The sequence below is a fragment of the Malania oleifera genome, chromosome 6 (assembly GCF_029873635.1).
Source record: "Malania oleifera isolate guangnan ecotype guangnan chromosome 6, ASM2987363v1, whole genome shotgun sequence".
Lineage (NCBI taxonomy): Eukaryota > Viridiplantae > Streptophyta > Magnoliopsida > Santalales > Ximeniaceae > Malania > Malania oleifera.
Window position 1 is genome coordinate 22,133,433 of NC_080422.1, and position 22,850 is coordinate 22,156,282.

General features: G+C 36.2%; 1 protein-coding gene across 2 annotated transcripts; it reads left to right on the forward strand.

Annotated features, from left to right (window-relative positions):
• Positions 1-737: 737 nt before the first annotated feature.
• On the forward strand, positions 738-15,712 carry LOC131157198 (probable polygalacturonase At1g80170). 2 transcript variants are annotated; one of them, XM_058111172.1, is made up of 10 exons: positions 738-1,291; positions 2,201-2,332; positions 2,490-2,666; positions 2,784-2,804; positions 2,907-3,114; positions 9,071-9,152; positions 9,236-9,344; positions 9,475-9,591; positions 9,820-10,073; positions 10,391-10,736. In XM_058111172.1, the coding sequence occupies exons 1-10, from the start codon at positions 1,028-1,030 to the stop codon at positions 10,464-10,466; spliced, it is 1,440 nt and encodes a 479-aa protein (XP_057967155.1). In that variant the 5' UTR covers positions 738-1,027; the 3' UTR covers positions 10,467-10,736. The 2 variants fall into 2 exon arrangements, with proteins under 2 accessions (XP_057967155.1, XP_057967156.1); XM_058111173.1 differs by lacking the exon at positions 10,391-10,736 and adding an exon at positions 15,505-15,712 and having other exon boundaries at positions 739-1,291.
• The last annotated feature ends 7,138 nt before the right edge of the window (positions 15,713-22,850 follow it).

Here is a 22,850-nt window from a genome sequence, read left to right on the forward strand (position 1 = left end):
TTGATTGGTTTGATTGATTGTGTGGTTGTGGATTGAATAAAAGAACATTAAATTTTGTATGATCGTTAAATCAATAAGAAGTCAAAAAATCTTTGAAAGAATTCATAAAAAGATTTAAAAGAAATTTTAATAACCCAATCCACTCCCCTCTTAGGACTACACTTTCGTTTTCAGGTTGGAATATTCCAACTATTTACAAAGCATTTATGATGTAATGCATTCAATAAATATTATCTTTTCATTTTAAATATGATTTATCTTTTAATGTCTTTCTTTCTTTTCGACTTTCAAAAGAAGAAAGAATTTTTGTTAGAATAGGGGATGAATGCATAATGGACCTTTGTGATTAATATGTGTGTGTGTGTATAATATGTTCAATAATTAATTTTACACATCTATGATTTAATGAATAGTATAAAATATGTTTAATTAGTTTACTTTATGTATATAACTATATATAAAATGTATATAATTGGCTAGTACAATCGATTTTTGACTTTAGATTGGTCATAAGACTAATTTTTAAAACCATACAACGAAACTAGAATAAATTTAGAAAAAGATTGGCATCTTTATTTAAACTAACTCTTAAAATGCACTGCTTAGTAGTGGAATAATTTTTTATAAATCAAAGAAAATAACTAATTTAAAAACTTCATCCTAGAAAGCAAGTAAATTCCTCGAGAGGCTATGTGCAAAGTACCAAAGATCCTATATTCTAACTAGATGAGTTTTCCACGAAAGGCATCATTGTCAATTGTCAAAATAGGTAGAACAGGAGTTAAGTAGAAAAATCTCGGAGTTTCTTCCCCTCCCCTGGAATTGAAAATGAGTGCGGATGTGAAAGGCTCCTTTATGTGATAATCGAGACAGCAGTATGCCCTACATCTCCGCCATTTATGCGCCATCTTACCGTCTCCAAAGGTTTGTTGGCGGGACTATCTTCAATTTTCTCATGATACATGGAAAGTCCTCACTCCTCAACTGAAAGTGCATTACTTTTAGTGGGTCTTCGTTTTTAAATGCCATGGCGCGGCACACAATCACCTACTGCGGAATTAAGTCTTCCAGCTTTTCCAATCTCTTTCCTATCCCACAACCCACCATGGGAAAAAGATCTTCTTGTTCGTATCGCTTTTCCAGTCTTGTTGTCGCAGCGGTTCAAGTGTTTTTGTTGGGGAATCCGACGAGTGCAGAGCATTTGGGGGTTCTAAACCAACCCAGTGCCGAAAGGGTAGTCTATGTCCGGGATTATGGCGCCAAAGGAGATGGTGTCAATGATGATACTCAGGTATACAGCTAAAAACTGGTTTCTTTTCCAGCTCTGTTTTTCTCTTTTTGTATGTGTGAGCTGCCATATCATGTTTGTTTCTTGTCATGGGGTTTATGTCGTGGTCAATTTTTTTCCAGTGTCTGCCCATATTTGTATAAGCTTGCATAAATTGTGATTGTTTGTGAAATTTACTGGAAAAATGATTTTTCAACAAAATTTTAGGGAAATACTATTTTCTGGGATTTTGTTAACATGCGTTTGAAAGTTCAACATGGTTTGCGGGTGGGGGGTTTGCGGAATATGCTCTCGCAAGCTGCCGAGCGAGGGGATATAATAATGACGAGGGATATGGTTGAATGACTGAGGAGATTTGAATGTTCTATTTCTATTATTTTTTTTCTTGTAAGTATAGTGTCTGGTGTAAATTGTTCTTGTCTTGGTTTTGCCATTCGGATAATTTTTGTTAAAGAGAAATAATGGGGAGGTGTCGATATTTGGAACTTACGGATGGGTCAAATGGTCCCTTTTAATGCCTTTGTTTGGACACTGAGAAAGTAGACTAAAAGGAGAGCAAGAATTTTGAAATATTATAGCGTTGTCTGTGCGAGTATATATCTATATAAGTATATATTGGGAAAGGAGCTTGGACACAATGTTTTTTTTTTTTGTTTATTTCCTGAGCAATCATTTGTAAAGCTGGGGTTTCGAATTAAGGTCTGTTATTTAAATGGGTGTTCCAAAATTAAATATTAACTGGCTAATGACCTGTTGGTTGACATGTAAAGTCTTGGTACATTATTTAATAGTAAGTGAGACAGTTGTGAGAAACCAGCTATTATATAAATATCCCCATCTATGTGCTCTGAGATCGCACTCAGAAGCGATCCTTCATCTTCTCATGTTATGCTTTTTTTTCATGTTTTTTAGGCTTTCAAGGATGCTTGGAAAGCAGCTTGTTCTTCCTCCTTGGATACAAGCATGGTAATCCAGGCTGATGACGCTCATCTGGTCCAACCAATTGATTTTGCTGGACCTTGTCTGTCCAGGGTGACTTTCAGGGTATGCACTCTAGAGTTATGAATCAGCTTTTGCAGTTTTATGATTTAATCATAATGCATCTTCTGTTCTTTGGTAGTCTATATTAGTCGATTGTGAAATTATCACCAGAAAATGGAAATTCTCAATTTACTTATTATTATAGTTGCATGTTTAATAGCTATCTGGTGCTATTGTTGCACCCCAAAGTCCCAAATCCTGGGAAGGTTTGGATTCCCTGAAATGGCTCTATTTCCAAGATGTGAAGAACCTCACTCTAGAAGGGAGTGGAGCGGTTGATGGAAGGGGACAGATATGGTGGGAGCAAGTTCGGTCCTGCAAGATCCACAACACATCTGTACTATTGGCTTGCTTACCTATCAATTTATCGTCTAGAGATTATCTTTACCTGCTTCTGATATTTTACACTAGCTTTAATATCTTTTAATTTTATTTTTGTTTTCTGTTTTTCCAGATTTGTGTACATCCTCCAATGGTTAGAACTGCTTTATTCTTGAAACAACAGTATCTTTTTTTTTTAATCCTTTCCCACTGCAAGCTTTATGATTTTATTTTCCTTGGGGCAATTATACTGCAGGCCATGATTTTTGATAATTGTGAGAACTTGAACGTCAGCAACCTTGTGCTGAGGAATAGTCAACAAATGCACATGGCATTCTACAAGTGTGTTCATGTTTACGCATCCCATATTAAAGTGTTTGCACCTGATGATAGCCCTAACACCGATGCTATCCATGTCAATGCATCTATACATGTTCAAATCTGGGACAGCGTCCTTAAAACAGGTTGATTCACCTATAAACTCTTACCTTCCCATGCTTGATCTTTCTGTTTCTGAGAGCATACATGTTGAATCTTTAACCACTAAGCCCATAAAGCGTGACACTTTTGAAATTGTGTCTGAATATGATTTAAGACTCTGTGACTGATTGCGCTGAAGTTTGAAGAACTAAGGAGATCACAAATTAGGTTTTTCTCTATCACATTTGTCATTGTTACCCAATTGTGTGCATGTGTGCATCTTTGTTCAAGAATATTGGTAGAACTTTGTAAGCAAGAGACAAAATGTTTTAGGCATCAAAGTATTTAGGTGATTGAGAGAGGAAGAAATATTTGACCTATGCTTTTGCAAGAAGACAAAATGCCATGCTTAAAGTATTTTGTGCTTCCAATCCCCAAGTAATGCTTTTAAAATTTAAAAAAAAGAAAAGAAAACTGTTAGATTTGAGAAGTGTAAGGGCACCAATGAATCAGATTTTTTTGCATGGTGCACTTTGTTGAAAGTTCTGTGATTCTTGTTCCGTTGACCACGGGTTCCACTCTCAACTTTCTTGTCACATGGCATCCAAAGTACTGCTCCTTGTTTCGCACAATGCATTAAAACCATTAAAATACTTATGTATTTTCAAATGCTTTGCATATTCTACATTTTTTTACAGTTTTTTTAGTAGATGAAGTCAAACTTAATATATTCACCTGTACATTATGATATGTGGACAATTGTAAACCCATAATTTGAATGTAGGAAATAATTTGTAGTGAAAGATGAATTGCACAGCAGAATAAATTGATTTTACAACGCAACACTCAAAGGTGAAATATACGGAACAACAATCACGCCAATTATAATGAAAGCAATAACAATAGGACAAGGAATTACGTGGTTTGGTAGTGTCTACATCCACAGGAGCAAACGACAGTGTTTTTCACTATATTCTTGTCCAAAGACTTGAACATTACAGAGTTGTAACATATACAATATATATATATAATCCTCCCAAAAGTTTTCCCCCGAAACCCAACCTATCCAACGTCCCAAAATTCAAAATTCAAAAATCAGCACTGAGAAATTGAGCCAAACCGTCGACGGTTTCAGACATACTGTCAACGATAAAATACTGAGAGTAAACATTCGCAGAAATAGACTCAGAACTGGTGATTGTTTCACTGAATTGGGCCAAACCATCGTCAGTTACAGGGAAACCGTCGACAGTTTCCTCTAGCAAGCATCAACTGTTGTTTTCTTCCATATTTTCTCATTGTATATGCATTTCATTCAATATATGAGTCACATATCACAACAATCTCCACCTTGGCGAAATATGCACCCCTTAAGAGAAAATTAAAAACATAAACCTGTTGCTTGACTTGGGATAAAAATTCGTATAGGTTGGGACCGCCTCATGTCTAGCAATTGGAGACAAAAACCAAGTCCAAGCAAAGCTTGAACTTGTCCGTTGCAGCTTCGGCTTCTGCCAAAAATCCCTACTCAGTTGTAGATATAATAATCGGAGATTGTACCTTAAACTTCCAACAAACAGGTCTTCCCACAGCAGTAAACACATACCTTGTTGTAAACCTTCTGTCATCAAAGCCTTCTGCATAGTTTCTATCAACAAATCTCATAACTGATGGATCACTTTGTTGTTTGCCGAAAAACCTCATTGCACCAGCATAGGGGACCTTTGATATATCTCGAACATCACCGTCCGTCCTTGGGTACTCAGCGGTAGATAATCTATATTGATTCTCCACAAAACCATCCTGAAACAACCACAATCTCCCTCCAGTTCTGTCCACAAAGTCACCCTGAGATAACCCTAATCTCCCTATGACTTTGTCCTTGCAAATCTCAAAACCAAGATTCTCCTTGGCCGTACCCAAAATCTTCATGTCAAAACATTTTCTCAACAGAGTTCCCAACTGATTAGACTCAGTCAAAGCCTTCCCAACAAATAACATGTTATCGACAAACAACAGAAACATCACTCCTTTGAATCCTATCACCCTTCTCCATCCTGGAAGTTCTACCAACTCACACATCTGATTCATATGCAGTAACTCCATCTCCTCTACCATAGCACTCATCCATCTACCTTTTGTCATACACCACATCTTGAAAAATAGTAGGAACCTTGCTGGTAGAAATGAATGCATAAAACACCAGAACATCAAATTTATACTTGAGTTGTGGCCTGATAGTGCATCTGAGTCCACTGTTATCTTGCTAGTATCTCGAGTTATAACTTTTGCATTATGAACAATGTCATCTCTATCCTAAGTCTGTAACTTCACCTGCATCACATGTTTATTATTGCTGCAGTTTTCTGACCTCTATTTTTCTTCCTTTACCTGAGTACGCTACACCATGATTTTCACACCAAAAACCATGTCTTCATTAATCGTCACCTTGTTTGTCATTGGATCACCCAACTTGAACTCACATTTCTTATACCCCAAAAATATGTACCGTTTGGATATTACACCAAGCTTAGATCTCACCTCACTAGAAACGTGCATGGCTGGACATTCGAATACTCTCACACTGGAGTGGTCTACCGCATAACCTGTCCAAAACTCTTCTACAACTCTCCCATCTAGTGATACCCTTAGTGATCGGTTAAACGAGAAATGCATCATACTCACTGACTTCACCAAGAAGTTCTTTACAGACACTGCATACAACTCGCCATGCTGCTCACAAAAATCCTTGAACAAAACCAGCATACTCAATACCAATGTTTGACTTGAGGATCTCTCTCCCGATCTGGTTTTTCACCTTAGCCACAAGTTAAACCTGGCAAACATTTCTGACTTGTGCCGCATGAGATATACCAAGACCTTTCGTGATAAACCCACGAAATACATATGTTCACCCCGTGATGCTATCCTCATCAGCCTCCAAACATTTGAATACATGTAGTTAAGAATACCCTTCATCTTATCTGTTCTTGTTTTACACAAAACAATATTACCGGACTCAGAATCTATAGCTGGAGTTCACCTACAACCGTGGTACCCTGCAATGCATAAATATTTCCCGCTAACTTCTATCCCTTCATCACCATCAAGTCTCCTTCACACACCTTTATTATCCCACTTTCAGCTTTGTAACTATACCCATTACAATCTAAAGTGCCTAATGAAATCACATTCTTCCATAGATGTGCTACATGCCTTACATCACATAAAGTTCTCACAACACCATCATACATTAATTCTGATATTTCCTATTCCAATTATTTTGCATACAACTAGGGGTGAGCATAATTCGGTGAAAACCGAATTAATCGGCCGAAATTGGCCAGTTCGGTTCGGGTAAAAAACCCGGTTCGGTTGGTTCGGTTAGAATTCTACAAACTTTTGGTTAATCGGTTTTGATTCGGTTAACGGTAAAAAAAATATCGGTTAATCGATTAACCGAATTACTAATTAATTACATTTTTAATATAATTTATAATAGGGTCGGGCAGTGAACGGCAGTCGGGCTTGGGGTCTGGGGGGAAAAAAGACTTCGTTCACAGTGGGGGATTGGGGATTAGAGTTAGGGCTAGCCGGCTAGGTTTCTCACCTTCTCTGTGCTTTGCCGATTTGCCCCACAAGCCGCGGCTCGCAACTCTCCATCGGACCACCTCTCGGAGTCGGCAAATCCCCTCTAGCCTCTTCGAGTCTTTGGCAGCTCGGCTCTCCAGAGTCCAGCCTCTCGGCCCTCAGCGTCTCAACCACCAGCTTGCCGTGCAAAACAGGATTTGCACTTCTGGATTTGCACTTCTATTATCTGCATTTTTTGGGTTCGCATTTATCGACATTTTTGCTGCTTTATTTTTAATTTTTGGTAGAAATTATTAGAAGGTTAAGAATGGAAAATATGTTTTGTCTTTGAAGTTGATTTTGCATTTAGGATAAGTATTTCAGTTTCAGTGTAAATAGTTACGACCTTCAGATTATTCAACAAATTTGGTTTTGTGTGTATTAACGAAGTTAATTAAGCTGGATTTGGTTTTTTAAATTTTTTTATAATAATCAATTTTAAATAATTTCGGTTAAAATCGGTTAACCAAATTACCCATTCGGGTAATTCGGTCGGGTTCGGTTCGGTTTCCTCCTCCAATTCAGTCGGTTCGGTTAATGGTATTATTTAATCGAATTTTTCGGTTAATTCGGTTAATTACCTGAATTTGGCCAAACCGACCATTTGCTCACCCCTATATACAACATCATTTCCCATTAGAACATAACCAAAATTAACTGGTTTGTAGGTGTTGAACTAATTTCTATTTGGTGTCATGTGATAAGAACATTCGGAATCTAGGATCCAAGAATCTGTGAGGCGTTTTGAACCCGATGAAACAAATAGCATATCACCATCACTGCTCCTTGAGTTTCCTTCCACTACATTTGCTGATTTGGATAAACTCTATTGATTTTCAGCATTCCCCTCCTTTCACTCCGGACACTCTGATTTTATATGGTCAATTTTCCCGTATTTAAAACACCTTATGTCCTTCTTCTCGGACTGCAAGCGAGATTTGCTCCGGGACTTGCTTCTACCGCATTCCTGGTTTCCCTTTACCTCAAGCCCTTCAACATATGAAATTTCATCGCTGGTCATCTTTCTTTGATGAAAACTCAGCAATACACTTGTTACCTCTTCCAAATTCAGGCTTTCTTTGCCCCATGTTAGAATAGTTACCAAATTCTCACACGTGTGAGACGTAAGTGGGGAATTCAATAGCATCAACGCCTTGTATTCCTCCTCGAACTTCACATCAACACGCATCAAATCACTTACAATCTGATTGAATTCGTTGATGTGTTGGTTCAAATCCAAACCCTCCAGCATCTTAAGCCAATGCAATCTTTGCTTAAGAAATAATTTGTTCGATAAAGACTTAGACATATACCGGCTTTCCAATTTTTACCAAACTGCTGCCGAAGAATCCTCATACATGACGTGATACAACACGTCATCAGCCAAACAGAGTCAGATAGTCGACACCGCCTTCATTTCCAATTCATTCCAGCTTGTTTCATCCATGCTTTCCAGTTGAACTCCGTATAAAGTCTTCACCATTCCTTACTGCACTAACAGATCCTTAACCCTTCTCTGCCATAAACCGAAGTTTCCTGTTCCATCGAATTTAACGACATCGAACTTTGCAGAAGAAGTTCCAGAAGTCATTACAACAATGCTCTGATACCATTTTGTTGTGAAAAAACAAATTGTACAGCGGAATAATTGATCTTACAATGCAACACTCAACGGTGAAATATACAAAACAACAATCACGCAAATTATAATAAAAGTAATAATAATAACACAAGAAATTATGTGGTTCAGTAATGCCTACATCAACGGGAGCAAATGGTAGTGTTTTTCACTATCTTCTTGTCCAAAGGCTTGAACATTACAGAGTTACAACATATACAACATATATATAATCCTCTCAGAAGTTTCCCCCAAAACCCAACCTATCCAACATCCCAAAATTCAAAATTCGAAAATTAGCGTTGGGAACCTGAGCCAAACCATCGACGGTTTCAGACATACCGTCGATGGTTTAATACTGAGAGTAAAAATTCGCAAAAATAGACTCAGAATCGGCAACTGTTTCATTGAACTGGGCCAAACCGTTGACGGTTACAGGGAAGCCATCGACGGTTTCCTCCTACAAGCATCAGCTGCTGTTTTCTTCCATGTTTTCTCATTGTATATGCATTCCACTCAATATATGAATCACATATCACAACATATTTTATAAGCATTAGCGAACATGAGGGAACTTGATTTCTGTTAGCAATGTTTTATGCTGGAAAGGACCCTCGGATCTTATGTTCAAAGGACAACCAAGTTAGCAGTTCAAAATGCTATGTTTTCTTTATATTGGAAACGTGTTTTGCATTTCTTTACAAGCAATATACGCATTATATTCTACGGATTTTATTTTGAATTTATTGTAGGGGATGACTGCATCTCTATTGTTGGCAATTGTTCATTTATCAAAATCAGAAATATTACATGCGGGCCAGGCCATGGTATAAGGTACAAACAATCTATTTTCCTCGAGTGATGTATGAGCACTTCTGTTTTCAACAACTGAAAACTAATTTCTGCATGTCTATCAGTGTTGGAAGCATGGGAAAAGCAAATGCCTGGGATGAGATACATGATTTAACAGTTGATGGAGTATCCCTGCTTAACACTGAGAATGGGGTAAGGGTCAAAACATGGCAGGTATTCTTCAGCTCTCTCTCTCTCCACGCTTATGCATTCATCAATCTGTTTTGAAGGTGAATCATAGCTTATTAATTCACTTATTATCTTTCTTTCTTTCTTTTTTGTTTGTTTTTAATGCTTTCCTCAGGGAGGTCAAGGTTATGCTTCCAACATTATTTTCCAGAACGTGTTCATGGAAAATGTCTCTCGTCCAATAATAATAGATCAATATTATTGTGATTCTTCACTGCCATGTGCAAATCAGGTACAAATTCATTCCAGGTTCTGAACTTCAGCATTCAAGAAAATAAACAGAGATCTGGGACTGATTTGCATATCTATGTATGTTTGTGCAGTACAATTGATTTTGTCAATGGATTTTGACAGTTATGTGTGTTACTCCAAATGCTTATATAATATCAAATGACAATTGTTTATAAAACACTTGCTACTTGATAAAAATGTTGACTTCTGATACCCATGTGGAATGCAGACTGCCGCTGTTAAACTAAGTGACATACTTTTCAAGAACATTACAGGAACTTCGCCTACTGAGAAAGCAATAGTATTTTCCTGCAGCGACAGCATCCCATGTGAAGGGATAACTTTAGAAGATATCATGCTCGAGTCATCCACCGGGCATAGTTTAAAGTCCTCTTGCTGGCAAGCTTATGGCTGGACCAAAGGTGTGGTACAACCCCCTCCTTGCTTCTCTCATGATAGAAGTATGGCCATCAATCCGCCAAGGTGAGTTTGGAAAAACTTTGGTTAAACTGAGTCGATATAAGAGGGGTCCAAGCTCATGCCCAGCCATTGTTTTCAACCGTGTTTGAGACTGAGATTGGGCAACTCAGCATTAGGAATATATAGTTCGTGGTCGCATATAATGCAGAACTACTTGTCAAACTTATTTTCCATATAGATTTTGCAAGAAATAAGACCAGAAGGCATGATATCAATTTTGACTTGGTGCGTTAAACGAGTTATATTTATTTTCATACAACAATACATAAATATATTAAGCTGATATAAAATAAAAATTAATTCAAGTTGATCAATTTCAGGCTTAGTTGGTTCAAGGTTGGCTCCATGTCATGTTTAGCCGCCGAGTTATTATTCAAACTCATATTTTCACTGTAGCGTGCGGTAGTTTGCCCAATGTGCCAGGATGAAAGCTTTTTTAGCAGAAAGTTCAGTTTGCCTTGTTATTTTTAGTCTTAGATGCCTAGTGTATTAAAGCCAATTCATGGAGCAGGAAATGCGATGTGCGGAATATGTGTGTATATATTTGGATTGTACATTTTGTTATTTTATGTTCTTCCATTCCAGACCCAGATGAGGTATATCTGAGCAAAAGGCTTGAATTCTATCCATATTATCATAAAATTGTTATTCAAAAATTCCATCAAAGCTTGATCATCCTTCTGCCTGCTGCAAATTCCTTCTGTACTTAGCAGTCATGATGGGGTATTACTCCAATGCTTTGAATCAAACCAGAGCTCAAGCCATATTGGGTGATTATACATACAGTATGCACAATGGTTGGATTGGAAATTGAAGCTCAAGATTGCTTTTAAAGACTGTTACATATAAAAGCGTACCCAGCTGCTTCCTAGCTCTAAAAATGTATGGCTACATGGAAGGATATACGGAAATCACGTGCATCACATGCTTTAAGGTGTGTAGAAACATGTTTTCCGCAAAGTTCACTCCTACCACTCTCATCAAGGATGAGTCCGGCCTAACTAGTGAAAAAGTTGGATATCTCACACGTCATCTCATAAATAACTTTTCTAATATTTGAAAGTTTATTTTTATGTTGGAGAGTATTCGGACTTTAAATTTAAATTTGAACAAATTTTAATATAATTTATATTGCATCTTATTCAAACTCAATACTAATTCAAATTCAAAATCTTTTCAAATATAGTATTAGTTTTTTAAAAATAATTTTCAAAGAATATAAAATTGAGGTTTTTTTTATTAAAAGCTAAGAGCTAATTTTTTTTCAAAAAAATATTTTATTTCATTGTTATTTTTTTTCTAAATATTATAAAATTGTCAATGCCTTAATTATATTTTTTTTAAAAATAAGTATTTATTTTAATTATTTTTGGGAAGTTATAAAAGGTCAAAGTAAGCAATGAAGAAATTTAGAGTTTAGAAATTCATAGAGGGAAGACAGAGAAGAGGAGAATTGAGAATTGTATATTTTTCAGTGTGAAAATTACATTATATAGAGGCTCCTATTTATACACATTCTTTACAGACAAATTATACCAGTTTAGCCTAATCAATTACCTACAATCAAGCCAAATCAATCAATAATATCAATCTCAACAAATCAGTCCTTATTTGCTTTTTTGACCAATCTCAAGAGTGATTCTCTCTCATCAATCTTTAATGTCAAATCTCTCATATCCTTAATACTCCCCCTCAAGTTGGAGTGGATATTAATGACACTCAACTTGTTTAGTAGATGGTTGAATTGAGCAGGTTCAAGTGCTTTGGTAAATAGATCTGCTAGTCGTTGACTTGTGAGTATGTGAATGGTTTGAATGACTTGGTTCGTGGATAGCTTCTTTGTTATCACAGTATAATTTGACTGATTTTGGATGTGCTATTTGGAGATCTGTCAAAAGTTGCTTTAATCAAGTAATCTCACAATAAGTTGATGCCATAGATTGGTACTCCGCTTCAACCGAAGATCGTGAAATTGGTGTTTGCTTTTTGGTCTTCCAATAAATTGGTGATTTTCCAAGTAGAATATAGTATCCGGTGACTGATCATCGAGTATCTCTACATCGAGCCCAATCTACATCACAAAATGCATGCTTGAATATTACTAGAAGTTGATAGGAAAATTCCTTATCCAAATGATTGTATCATCTTGAGATATCATAAGACTCGATGTGTTGCATCCAAGTGAGATGTTTGAGGTTTGTCCATAAATTGACTCAGAATGTGTACGACATATGCTAAGTCTGGCCTAGTGATGGTCAAATATATCAGCTTCCCAACCAATCGTCGGTATGAAGATGGATCTGAAAGTGGTTCTCTATCAGTCTTATTAAGAGCTAGATTGTTTCCATGGGTAGATTTCTTGGTTTAGCACCAAGAAATCCAATTTCCTCAAGTATCTCCAAGGCATATTTCATTTTGTGATAAAAGGATGCTAGTTTTTGAGTGGGCCACTTCTATACCCAGAAAATATTTTAGAATGCCAAGATCTTTGAGTTTGAAACATTCTCCTAAGTATTTCTTAAGTGCATCAATATGTTTGAAGTTGTTTACTGCCAAGATGATGTCGTCTACATATACCAAAACAATTGTAAAACTGTTTTTGTAGGATCAGATGAGCATGGAATAATCAGCTTTAGACTGTTTATATCCGGCACTAATGAGAGTGGAAGAAAGCTTGGCATACCATTGCCTGGAGGCTTGTTTAAAGTCGTATAAGGATTTGTTGAGCTTGCAGATTCAGTTCTCTCATTTTCGTCCAAAACCAAGAGGAAGGTGCATGTAAACGTCTTCATCAAGGTCTCCATGCAGGAAGGCATTGTTGACATCAAGTTGATGGAGATGCCAATTTTGTGCAGCAGAAAGGGCGAGAATAGTGCGAACAGTAACCTTTTTTGCAACAGGAGCAAAGGTTTCAGAGTAATCGATGCCTTCCTTCAGATTATAGCCTTTAGCAACAAGGCGAGCCTTATAACGTTCCACAGATTCATCTAGATTGTGTTTGATTTTGTATACCCATTTGCAACCAATGAGTTTCTTGTGGGGTGGAAGAGGAGTCAAAGTCCAAGTATGGTTAGCTTCCAAGGCATCAATCTCAACACGCATGACATCACGCCACTTAGGATCCTACATAGCCTGCAAGAATGACTTGGGTTCTTGTGCAAAGGAGATGGTAGTGGTGAAGGCACGCTGTGTAGGAGAAAGAGAATCATAAGAAAGAAAATTAGAGAGAGGATAAATAGTACCTGGGGAGCGGATTGACCGAGTCAGATGATGGGATAGGTTGAGACGGGAGTGCTTGTTCAACATGAAAATTTTGTAAGTAGGTGGGGGGCTGAATCTGATGTTTGGATCGCGAAACTTGGACAGGTGGGGTAGGAGAAAGGGGAACGTCATTAGGTGGGGAAGTATGTGGTTGGGTAGATGGTTCATAAAGAAGATCTGGAGAGTCAATGGGATGAAGTAAAATAGTAGAGGGCGACTCTATGGTAGTTTGGCTAAAAGGAAATTGATCCTCATAAAAGACTACATCACGGGATACAAAGGTTTGGTGAGTTGCAAGATTGTATATGTAACGACCCGAATAATAATGCTATTTAGATAGTAAAGAGGGAGGAAAATAGAAACAGTAACAGAAGGAGGCAGTCGACTTCGTCGACGAATGCGGACATTACATTTTGAGTATAATAACATAAGGGATTTTCTCATGGCCTCATCGACCAACACAGGGGATTCTTTGACAAGGGCACAAGAGGATCTCGTCGACAGGGGTAAGTTTCGTCGACGAGAAGATACCGAGAGAGGATTTTTGGAAGTCTAAAATTCGTCGATGAAGGTCGCAGTATAAATAGTGCTAAACTCATTTTCTTGCACAGAAATTCACTGAAACTCTCTTCTCTCTCTCTCTCTTTCTCTCCTTTATGACTCCACCTCCATCTCTCTTCGATTTCGGTCTCGTCAATTGCCAGATCGACGATCTAAGACCACCACGACTCTCCTGGCGGAGTTCTTTTCAAGTCTGCTAGGGTAGATCGTCAGTGGGATCGAGTCGAATTTCATCCCAAATTCAGGATAAGACCTTTTAGTCCATTTTTTGTCTTTTAGCAGTTGTAGGAAATGATGTAGGCGAAGAAATATTGATATTATGTTCTGGAGAATGTGGTTTTCAGGGTATTAAGTGGAGAACCCTACAGGTGTAGGACCCGCTACAGTAGAGAGATTTTAGCACAAATCAGGTAAGGGAAATATATTATGCTAGAGAAATTTAGTATGATTTTCAGTATAGTATATATATTTATACCAGATTATTATTCACAGCAGGAATTAATATAGTTTTACTGTTTATCCATTAGATATAATATGTTTTAAATTACTGTATGGTTTGAGAATATAAATATAGTATAGAGACATGATTTATAGTATTTTCAGAGCTATGTTTCACAGAAAATATAAACAGAGGAAATATTTATAGTAATTATAGAATACCATGATTATATAGTTGATACAGATACAGTTTACAATACCATGACATATAGTTTTACATTTCATTTCAAAAATACAGTTGATACAGATACAATTTATCACAGCATCATGGTTTATACAGTTATTACAGAATCATGGTAAAACAGATAGTTCTATATAGAAATGTATTATATAGTATCAGATAATGTTGGACCATTACATATTACAGAGTACGGTACCGTAGCTACATATAGTATATAGAGTGCAACCGCCTATTCAGATAATACGTGGTATAAAGGTCGATCGTATAGAGCTCATGAGTGGACAGACTCCCCATCAAATATGGGTTGATGAGGGCTGATCAGACCTATGGAGTATAGTGATTTATCTTGGACCGCCAGCCAAGATAGATCCCACCTACAGGGTCGCACAACCCTATTATGAGGGGTTAAATCATAATGTACAGTTATCCATAGAGAAGTTTTTAGTTATTACTATGTATATACAGATTTACAAAGACAGAAAATATATATATAGAGCCCACGAGTGGACAGACTCCCCATCAAATATGGGTTGATGAGGGCTGATCAAACCTATGGAGTATAGTGATTTATCCTGGACGGCCAGCCAAGATAGATCCCACCTACGGGGTCACACAACCCTATCATAAGGGGTTAAATCGTGATACACAGTTATCCATAGAGAAGTTTTTAGTTATTACTATGTATATACAGATTTACAGAGACAAAAAATATATATTATAAGTATTTTGAGTAGAAACCTAAAGTATAGATATGTTAAGCAACAGGGAAAAGATGATGGTTGATATTACTGGTATTGTATTTACATATTCAGTGATACATGATCATATAGTAATAGATTTTCACAGTATTGTAACTCATTTGCCACACACTAGCAATATCATATCTCGTCTTACTGAGCGTTGGCTCATTCCATTGTTTTAACATTTTTTCAGGTGGTCAAAGTAAGCGAGTAGATCAGGCTCGCAGATAGAGGGACCTTGGTATTGCCCTGACAGTAGAGTGAGTATTTTGGGAGTATTTTTGTATAGCCCTAGCCCAGTTGATGGTGTTTTTGGGAACAATCATATATGTATATTTTGGGAAACATGTTAGCACTCTGGTATTGTAGAAAATTATATATGGATATGTTTATTTGATTTCCACTTCTCGCTGCTAGGTTGATGGCTGGGTTTAATTCTGTTTAGTATCAGAGTATTATAAATGTTATAATATATATATATATATATATATATATATATATATAAAATAATAGACAGAACTGGAAAAGAAATAGCAGGTCGTTACAATATAGCTCATAACCTTTTTGGTTGTATGGATAGCCAAGGAAGACACAATGGGTCGTATGGGGATCAAAATTGGAGGGATGGCGGAAGTGAGTGGAGGCACAACAAAGGTATCCAAAGACTCGAAGATGGTCGTATTTAGGTGGGGTACTATATAGCTTCTCATAAGGAGATTTCTCATCCAAAAGAGGAGTAGGTGTTCTATTAATCAAATAAGCTACAGTGAGAAGAGCATGACCCCAAAAATGTTTAGGCATATTGGCCTGAAAAAGAAGGGCTTGAGAAACATTTAAACATGACGATGTTTAGGTTCCACAAATCCATTTTGTTGAGGAGTAGATACGCAACTCGTTTGGTGAATGAAGCCTTTTTCTGAATAGAAGGAGGAAAGGTCAAATTCTGGTCCATTTTCACTACGGACAATTTTGATCATAGTGGAATGTTGGTTTTCAATGAGCCGAATAAAAGAAAGAAGAAGGTGCCAAGTATCTAAGTTACGATGCATTAAGTATACCCAAGTGCATCTGGTGTAATAATTGACAATGGTCAGAAAATATTGAGCCGTAGTGAGTGATGGGACACGGTAACCCCCCCAAATGTCTACATGTATTAAATGAAAAGGTGTAGGAGAAGAAATTGAACTAGAAGGAAATTCAAGATGGGTTTGTTTAGCCAATGGGAAAATATAACATGGTTCAGAATTGAAACAAATTTCGCAAACATTATTGGAAAGTAAAGACAAAACTTTATTGGATAAATGGTCTAGTCGGCGATGTCAAAGTTGGGAATTTGATGTAGTCACCTGACAACGAGCAGGATTCGTTCTGGTGAAGTAGTACAAGCCATCCCGCTCAATGCTCAATCCAATCATCCTCATCGAGGGTAGGTCCTGAATTAGGCGCATATGAGCAGAAAAAATGATTAGACAATAGAGTGTGTGGCATAGCATACGAACAGAAATAAGGTTAAAATGAAAGGAGGGGACATAAAGGACATTCTCCAAAATGAAGGAGGAAGAGAAAACGATAGAACCAATGTGAGTTACCACAGCATGAGAGCCATTAGGGATTCGTATAGTACGACCATGAACAGGAATGCAGTAGCTTAAATCAGAGGGAGAACACACCATATGATCAGTGGCTCCACTATCAAGGATCCAAAGTGTTTCAGGAGAGAGGAGGGGTGGTTTACCTAATAAGGATGACGTAATATTACCTATGTGATTGGTCATAGATGATGACTAAGTAGCAGTGTTGAGCATGGCTATGAACTGTTGGCATTGATCAAGGCTAAATAGGAAATTGCTAGTGGATGGGTTGTTGTCAGCAAAGGAGACTTGGTGTGCACTTGGTTTTGAACCTGAGCTAGGCTTGCGGGAGCTAGGTGGGAACCCATGGATGAAGTAACAACAGTCAATGGTATGACCTTCCTTGTGGCAGTGCATGCATTTTGGCAGTGGATTGTGAAAATTCTTCTCATCTTTTGGAGTGAGGAGGATACCTTTTGTGGCTAAGGCAACACCGTCAATGGGTGAAGGAGTCTGAATGTCCTTTGGCATTCCTCTTGAAGAACCAAGCCGTAGATGTGACTAACTATGGGGAGAGGGTCTATCAACAAAATCTAGGCACGAATGGCGCCAAAAGACTCATTAAGGCCCATGAGAAACTTCATGGTGCGCTGATACTACTGGTATTGAGCGATGTCTTCTTGGAACAAATGGGATTGAAGTGATGCAAGATCGTCCCATAATAGCTTCAGCTTGGTAAAATATGTAGCCACTAATGTATTACCTTGAATAAGATTATGAATTTCTTGTTCAAGGTGATACATGCAAGGGCCATTGACTTACGAAAAACGATCCTTCAAATCTACCTAAATATCTCGAGTAAGAACACAGAAAATAACGCTAGTAGAAATGTCTTGAGAAAGATAATTGATTAACCAAGCTATACCATGTTGTTGTAGTAGGACCACAAGAGGTATTTTGTAGGGGAAGATTTGTAAGGCTTCAGAATAGTGTCATCGATGAAGCCAATCTTGTTTTCGGTGTCAAGGGCAAAGAGCATAGATTGACTCTTTGTGGTGTAATTGGTTTTCGTCAATGGTTGAGAAATCAAAACAACATCGGGAATGTCGGTGTTGCAGACAAACAAATGGTGACTGGGATAATCAAATTTTTGGGAAAGTTGGGTGCTTTCAACATTGGAAGGCATAATGTAGGAAGTGGTGCAGACGGTGATCTCGAAAAGACAATCTGGTAACCTCCCAGAAAAGTGAGGGGAGTCACAATGGCGGCTTAAAACCCAAGACTTTCCTTAACCAGAGCTTACCTAGACATTGTATTTGTTGAGAATACTATAAGTCCCACTAATAAAAATGACAGCCTTTGTAGAAAGAAAAAAAAAGTTGGAGAGTTTTAAACTAATAGCAATTGAAATAAGTTGTAACTTACTGATAGTTTGTTGCAAATAAATAGTAGAGAATATAGGGCTGAACAACGTGTGATAATCACATTGACAGGCCTAGAAAAGAAAAATAGAGAGTGTTTTGTTTTGTGACCGAGAAGAAGAAATTGAGAAGAGAAGATTATGCCCTTCCAAATCCTAAAGCTCTGATACCATGAAGAAATTCAGAGTCTAGAAATTGATAGACGGAAGACAACGAGAGAAGGAGAATTGAGAATTGTCTATTTCTCGGTGTAAAGATTACACTATACAGAAGCTCCTATTTATATACATTCTCTATAGACAAATTACACCAATTTAGCATAATCAATTACCTATAATCAAGTCAAATCAATGAATAATATCAATCTCAACAACAAACTAGCCCTTATTTGCTTTGTTGACCAATCTCAATAGTGATTCTCTCTCATCAATCTTTAATGCCAAATCTCCCATATCCTTAATAAGTATTTTTTTTCTTTTTCTTTTTACGAAAACCTCAAATTGATTGATAGCCCTCATTTATAGCGAAAGAATACCATGATTACAAATATGTCACAAGGAATTTACAAATAAACTATCAAAACCAACCTTGGCAGCAAAACCAAAATAAGCCTATCAAAACTCGTACCTTTAACCAACTAAACCAAACTAAATATGCCCATATGTAGTCAAAACAAACAAACACAAACAAAAATAAAAAAAAAACTTGTGAACTGATGTAAATTACTTGCAAAACAAAAACCTGAGGAAAACATAGGTGAACCAAATGATGACAATTAAAGACAAAGACTTGGAATACTCATCTTATCCATACGAATTAGACTTCTCATTTTACTCGGCATCACATTACCTACAAAATATCTCCTCGTGTTGCCTCCCTCGCCTTGACGAGTCAAGTAATCCGCCACTTGATTACCTTCTCTAAATTGGTGCTTTATAGAGAACTGAAGTCCTTGTAGTTCCTTCTCTAACAGTTCCCAAAAGTCCCATAAATACCAGGAAGAGCAAATTCTAGATGTGATCCATCCCACCACCAATTCCAAGTCGCTTTCAATACAAATATCAGTCCCTAATTTGTGGATTGCATATCTAAAAATAAATTGAATATTCAATTTAAGTAAATAAAAAGTCTTCAACGTGTAGGAAATTTATAGTAAGCACAACTTTTAAACAATATTTTCTGAAAAAAATGATTGAAAGAGATTGTGGAACAAATAATAGGAAGAAATGTTTTCAAATTTGCTTGCTGGCATATAAATAGAAATAAAATTAAATTTTCTTTGAATAATTGTGTCAGCAAATTTTAGAAGTAATAGCCATTTTTCTTGTAAAGCTCTGTTCTAAAAATTTTAAATCTTAAATTTTCTTATCACAATCACTTGCCATAATTAAATTTCAATACATAATTCAAAACGAAATAGGCTAAAATCCAGCCTACTCGCATGATGCCAATCTGCATAGTGCTAATTGTTCTAAAATGGTACACCATGCACCACTACTAACCAGGGTTGTTCAATAATATTTGTAAACTAATTCAATTCAAAACAAACCAAAAATTTGGTTAATCAATTTGTTCAATTTAATTTTGGTTCATATTTTTTACGATTTTCAGGTTTTGGTTCGATTTCAGTTTTTATGTTCATGAACCGATGGTTATCCGAACCAAACCAATATATGTATTTATTTATACTATAAATTATTTATATTATAAATTACTATATAATAATTTATAAAATATATATCTTAAAGTTCTAAAATAGCATGCACTAAACATTTTTTGGGTGATTAATTTATATAAATAAAGTGTAAATGTACACACTAAATCAAAATCTAAGTAAAATATCTAATTTTTCTTTACAAAAATTATAATGATTTAAAAATTAGTTCGGATTGGATAACTAAACCGAACTGGCAGTTAACAATACTATCAGTTAACCAAAAGGTTCAAATTAATTTCAGTTCACAAAAATACCAAACCAAAACTTTCGTTTTGATTTGGTTTCTGAAGGTTCAACTGAACCACGCAAAACCTCTACTACCAACCATGCAATAGTATTGTTCCTTAATCAATCTGATATTATTATTTTTAGATTATCTATTTATTTAATATTAGGAGAAACTTTAGAAAAAAGTTTGATGTGTAACCCTAAGAAACAAATATTGGAATATTGAGCATTAAGCCCCAAATTGAATTTTGCTATGATTTTTCATCTTTTATACCTTCTTTTGATTCTCTCTCATGATGCAGAATTTGATGTGAGAGCAAGATTAAGTTATTTGGAAATGATTGAGTTAGGGTTCGTATTACTTCCCAATTATATCTCATTATCTTATTATTTCCTAGAGATTGATTCTTTGTTGGATTTGACATTGTTTTTCTAGAGATTGTTTCCTTCTTTAGCGTTAGGAGAAAGCCTTTACTTGATGCATAGCCATGAGAGGTAGGTTGGAATATTAAGAATTGAACCCTAAATTTAGTTTTGAAATTCATTCAACTTTCTTTCTTTTTTAAACCTAATGTTTTCTCTTAATTCCCTACTTCATTCTCTTTTTTTTTTTTTTTTCAATTAGCCGCACATCAATTGGTATTAGAGCATAATTTGGATCCTTCTCGCTTCGATCATCAAACCACCATCCACCATTGTTAGTTCAATCATCATACAACTATAAGTTTGATCATGCTAGCTATACCTAAAACCCTAAACTAGACCTACATTTAGCATCCACATCACCACCATCTTCCTTATTGAACAATTCCCAATTGATCATAATCTTTCTTTGCTTTCCATCGTAGGCCACAACCAAAGTACCATTGTCGTCAAAGCCTCACTAGTAAAAGTCACAACATCACAAATTGCTAGTTGCGCATCTCCAACATTTTGGATTTGTAGTTCTTCCTTTTTCTATCTCTCATCTACAAGTGCTAGCTCCTAGGATGCTTCATAGTGAGGTATGATATAACTTTTCAAGTGGGTTGGTATTTGCGAACATTCCCTACCATCCTTCCCCACAAAAGGGAATAGTTATTGGTTATCTCAAGAAAGAACTTCCTAAATCTCTAACCCATACAACCTAATACTTCATGTTGTTGTTGCTCCCCAACTACCACTGTTTCTTCGTTGTTGTCATTACCTATATTGAGTCCGAGCCAACAACCATGATGACTAAGAATCCAATTCAAGTTTGTTCAATAAGATGTATTTGAGTTGAAGATCTAAACAGATACTCATATTTATCGTTAGTTACAGGGTTAAGATTCACAAAGCGCAAAAGGGTAGTGAGGCGAAAATCTGTGCCTCACGAAGGCAAGAGAGCTGTTTATTGAGATTGTATTCCCTATCCAATGGATTATTGATTTATAAACATATTAGCAATAACATTTGAATTCAAAAGTACTAAAATGTTCAATACCAAAACATAAATTCATAAAACTTATGACTACCAAGTACCAAGTTGCATGCAAGGTGATCATAATTTAAAGTAATCATGCAAGAGTTAAACTTCAAATCACAGTGAAAATGAAATTGCCAAACCAAAAGTCCAAAAGCATCAACAACATAGTTTAATATCAAAACAAAAGAATAAAATTAAAGATTTCATAACCTAAAATCTAGTAGTCATCATCGTTCCCTTTTGAGCTACCTAAAAAAATATACTTAAATGCTTGTCTAAAAAAGATATTTTTTTGGCTTATATAAAAATAAGTCCTTCCTCTTAAAGTATTTTTTTTCCAAAATTACTTTCTTTTTTTTTAACTGAGGGGTAGTGATTGTTTTTTGGATACTTACAAATGGTAGAAAATCAGTGGCAAACTTGTAATTTTGACAATTTTTAGTGGTAAATTTAGGAAATTTAGAAAAACTTCCTTCCCTCTCCCCCTCTCTCTTCCATTAACCAAAGTGATCTCCTATGCATAGGTCTTTCTTTCGCGGCCTCACGCTGCCACCTCCTCCTCCTCCTCCTCCTCCTCCTATACCTTTGTAAACCTTCTCCACCCTTGCTAGCCTCCTCTTTGTAGCACCACTACCTTCTCTTCCTCCTTTGCTGGCCTTCTCCTCCTACTCCACCAACCTCCTCCTAGAATCATAATTAGGAATCATAACCACAAAATCTATTATCACGGCCACAAGATCCTAAACCCTCACAAGTTATTAAAATTGTCATTAAAAATGTTAGAATAATATTAATTATTTTTTAATCAGAAAAAATATGATTAAAAATGTTAGTTTTTTTTAAGTAGTATTTTGTTATATAATAGAATATATTAATTATGTGATAAATAATATGACAACAATTTATTATTATTATTATTATTGTAAAGGTGAAATTCCAAACACAATTTATTTTTACCATATTTATAATCAGCACTAAAACCAAACAATATTTATGACTATTATCACTCCAATTATTGATGCCTTACTATACATTATCTCATCATCGTCATCTTCATTATCTGGATTATTATCTTTAAGATCATCTTACTCTTCAATCTCCTCTGCACAAGACTTTTGGATCTCAACCTTATCTATAAGTTATATTGTTGTACCT

What these genes read in the sequence shown, in the direction of transcription:
- LOC131157198 (XM_058111172.1), top strand. Translation starts at nt 1,028, where the DNA reads ATGGCGCGGCACACAATCACCTACTGCGGAATTAAGTCTTCCAGCTTT. An exon ending in TTTGTGTACATCCTCCAATG is followed by an intron (nt 2,805 to 2,906) that starts GTTAGAACTGCT and finishes ATTATACTGCAG; the next exon opens with GCCATGATTTTTGATAATTG. An exon ending in GGACAGCGTCCTTAAAACAG is followed by an intron (nt 3,115 to 9,070) that starts GTTGATTCACCT and finishes AATTTATTGTAG; the next exon opens with GGGATGACTGCATCTCTATT.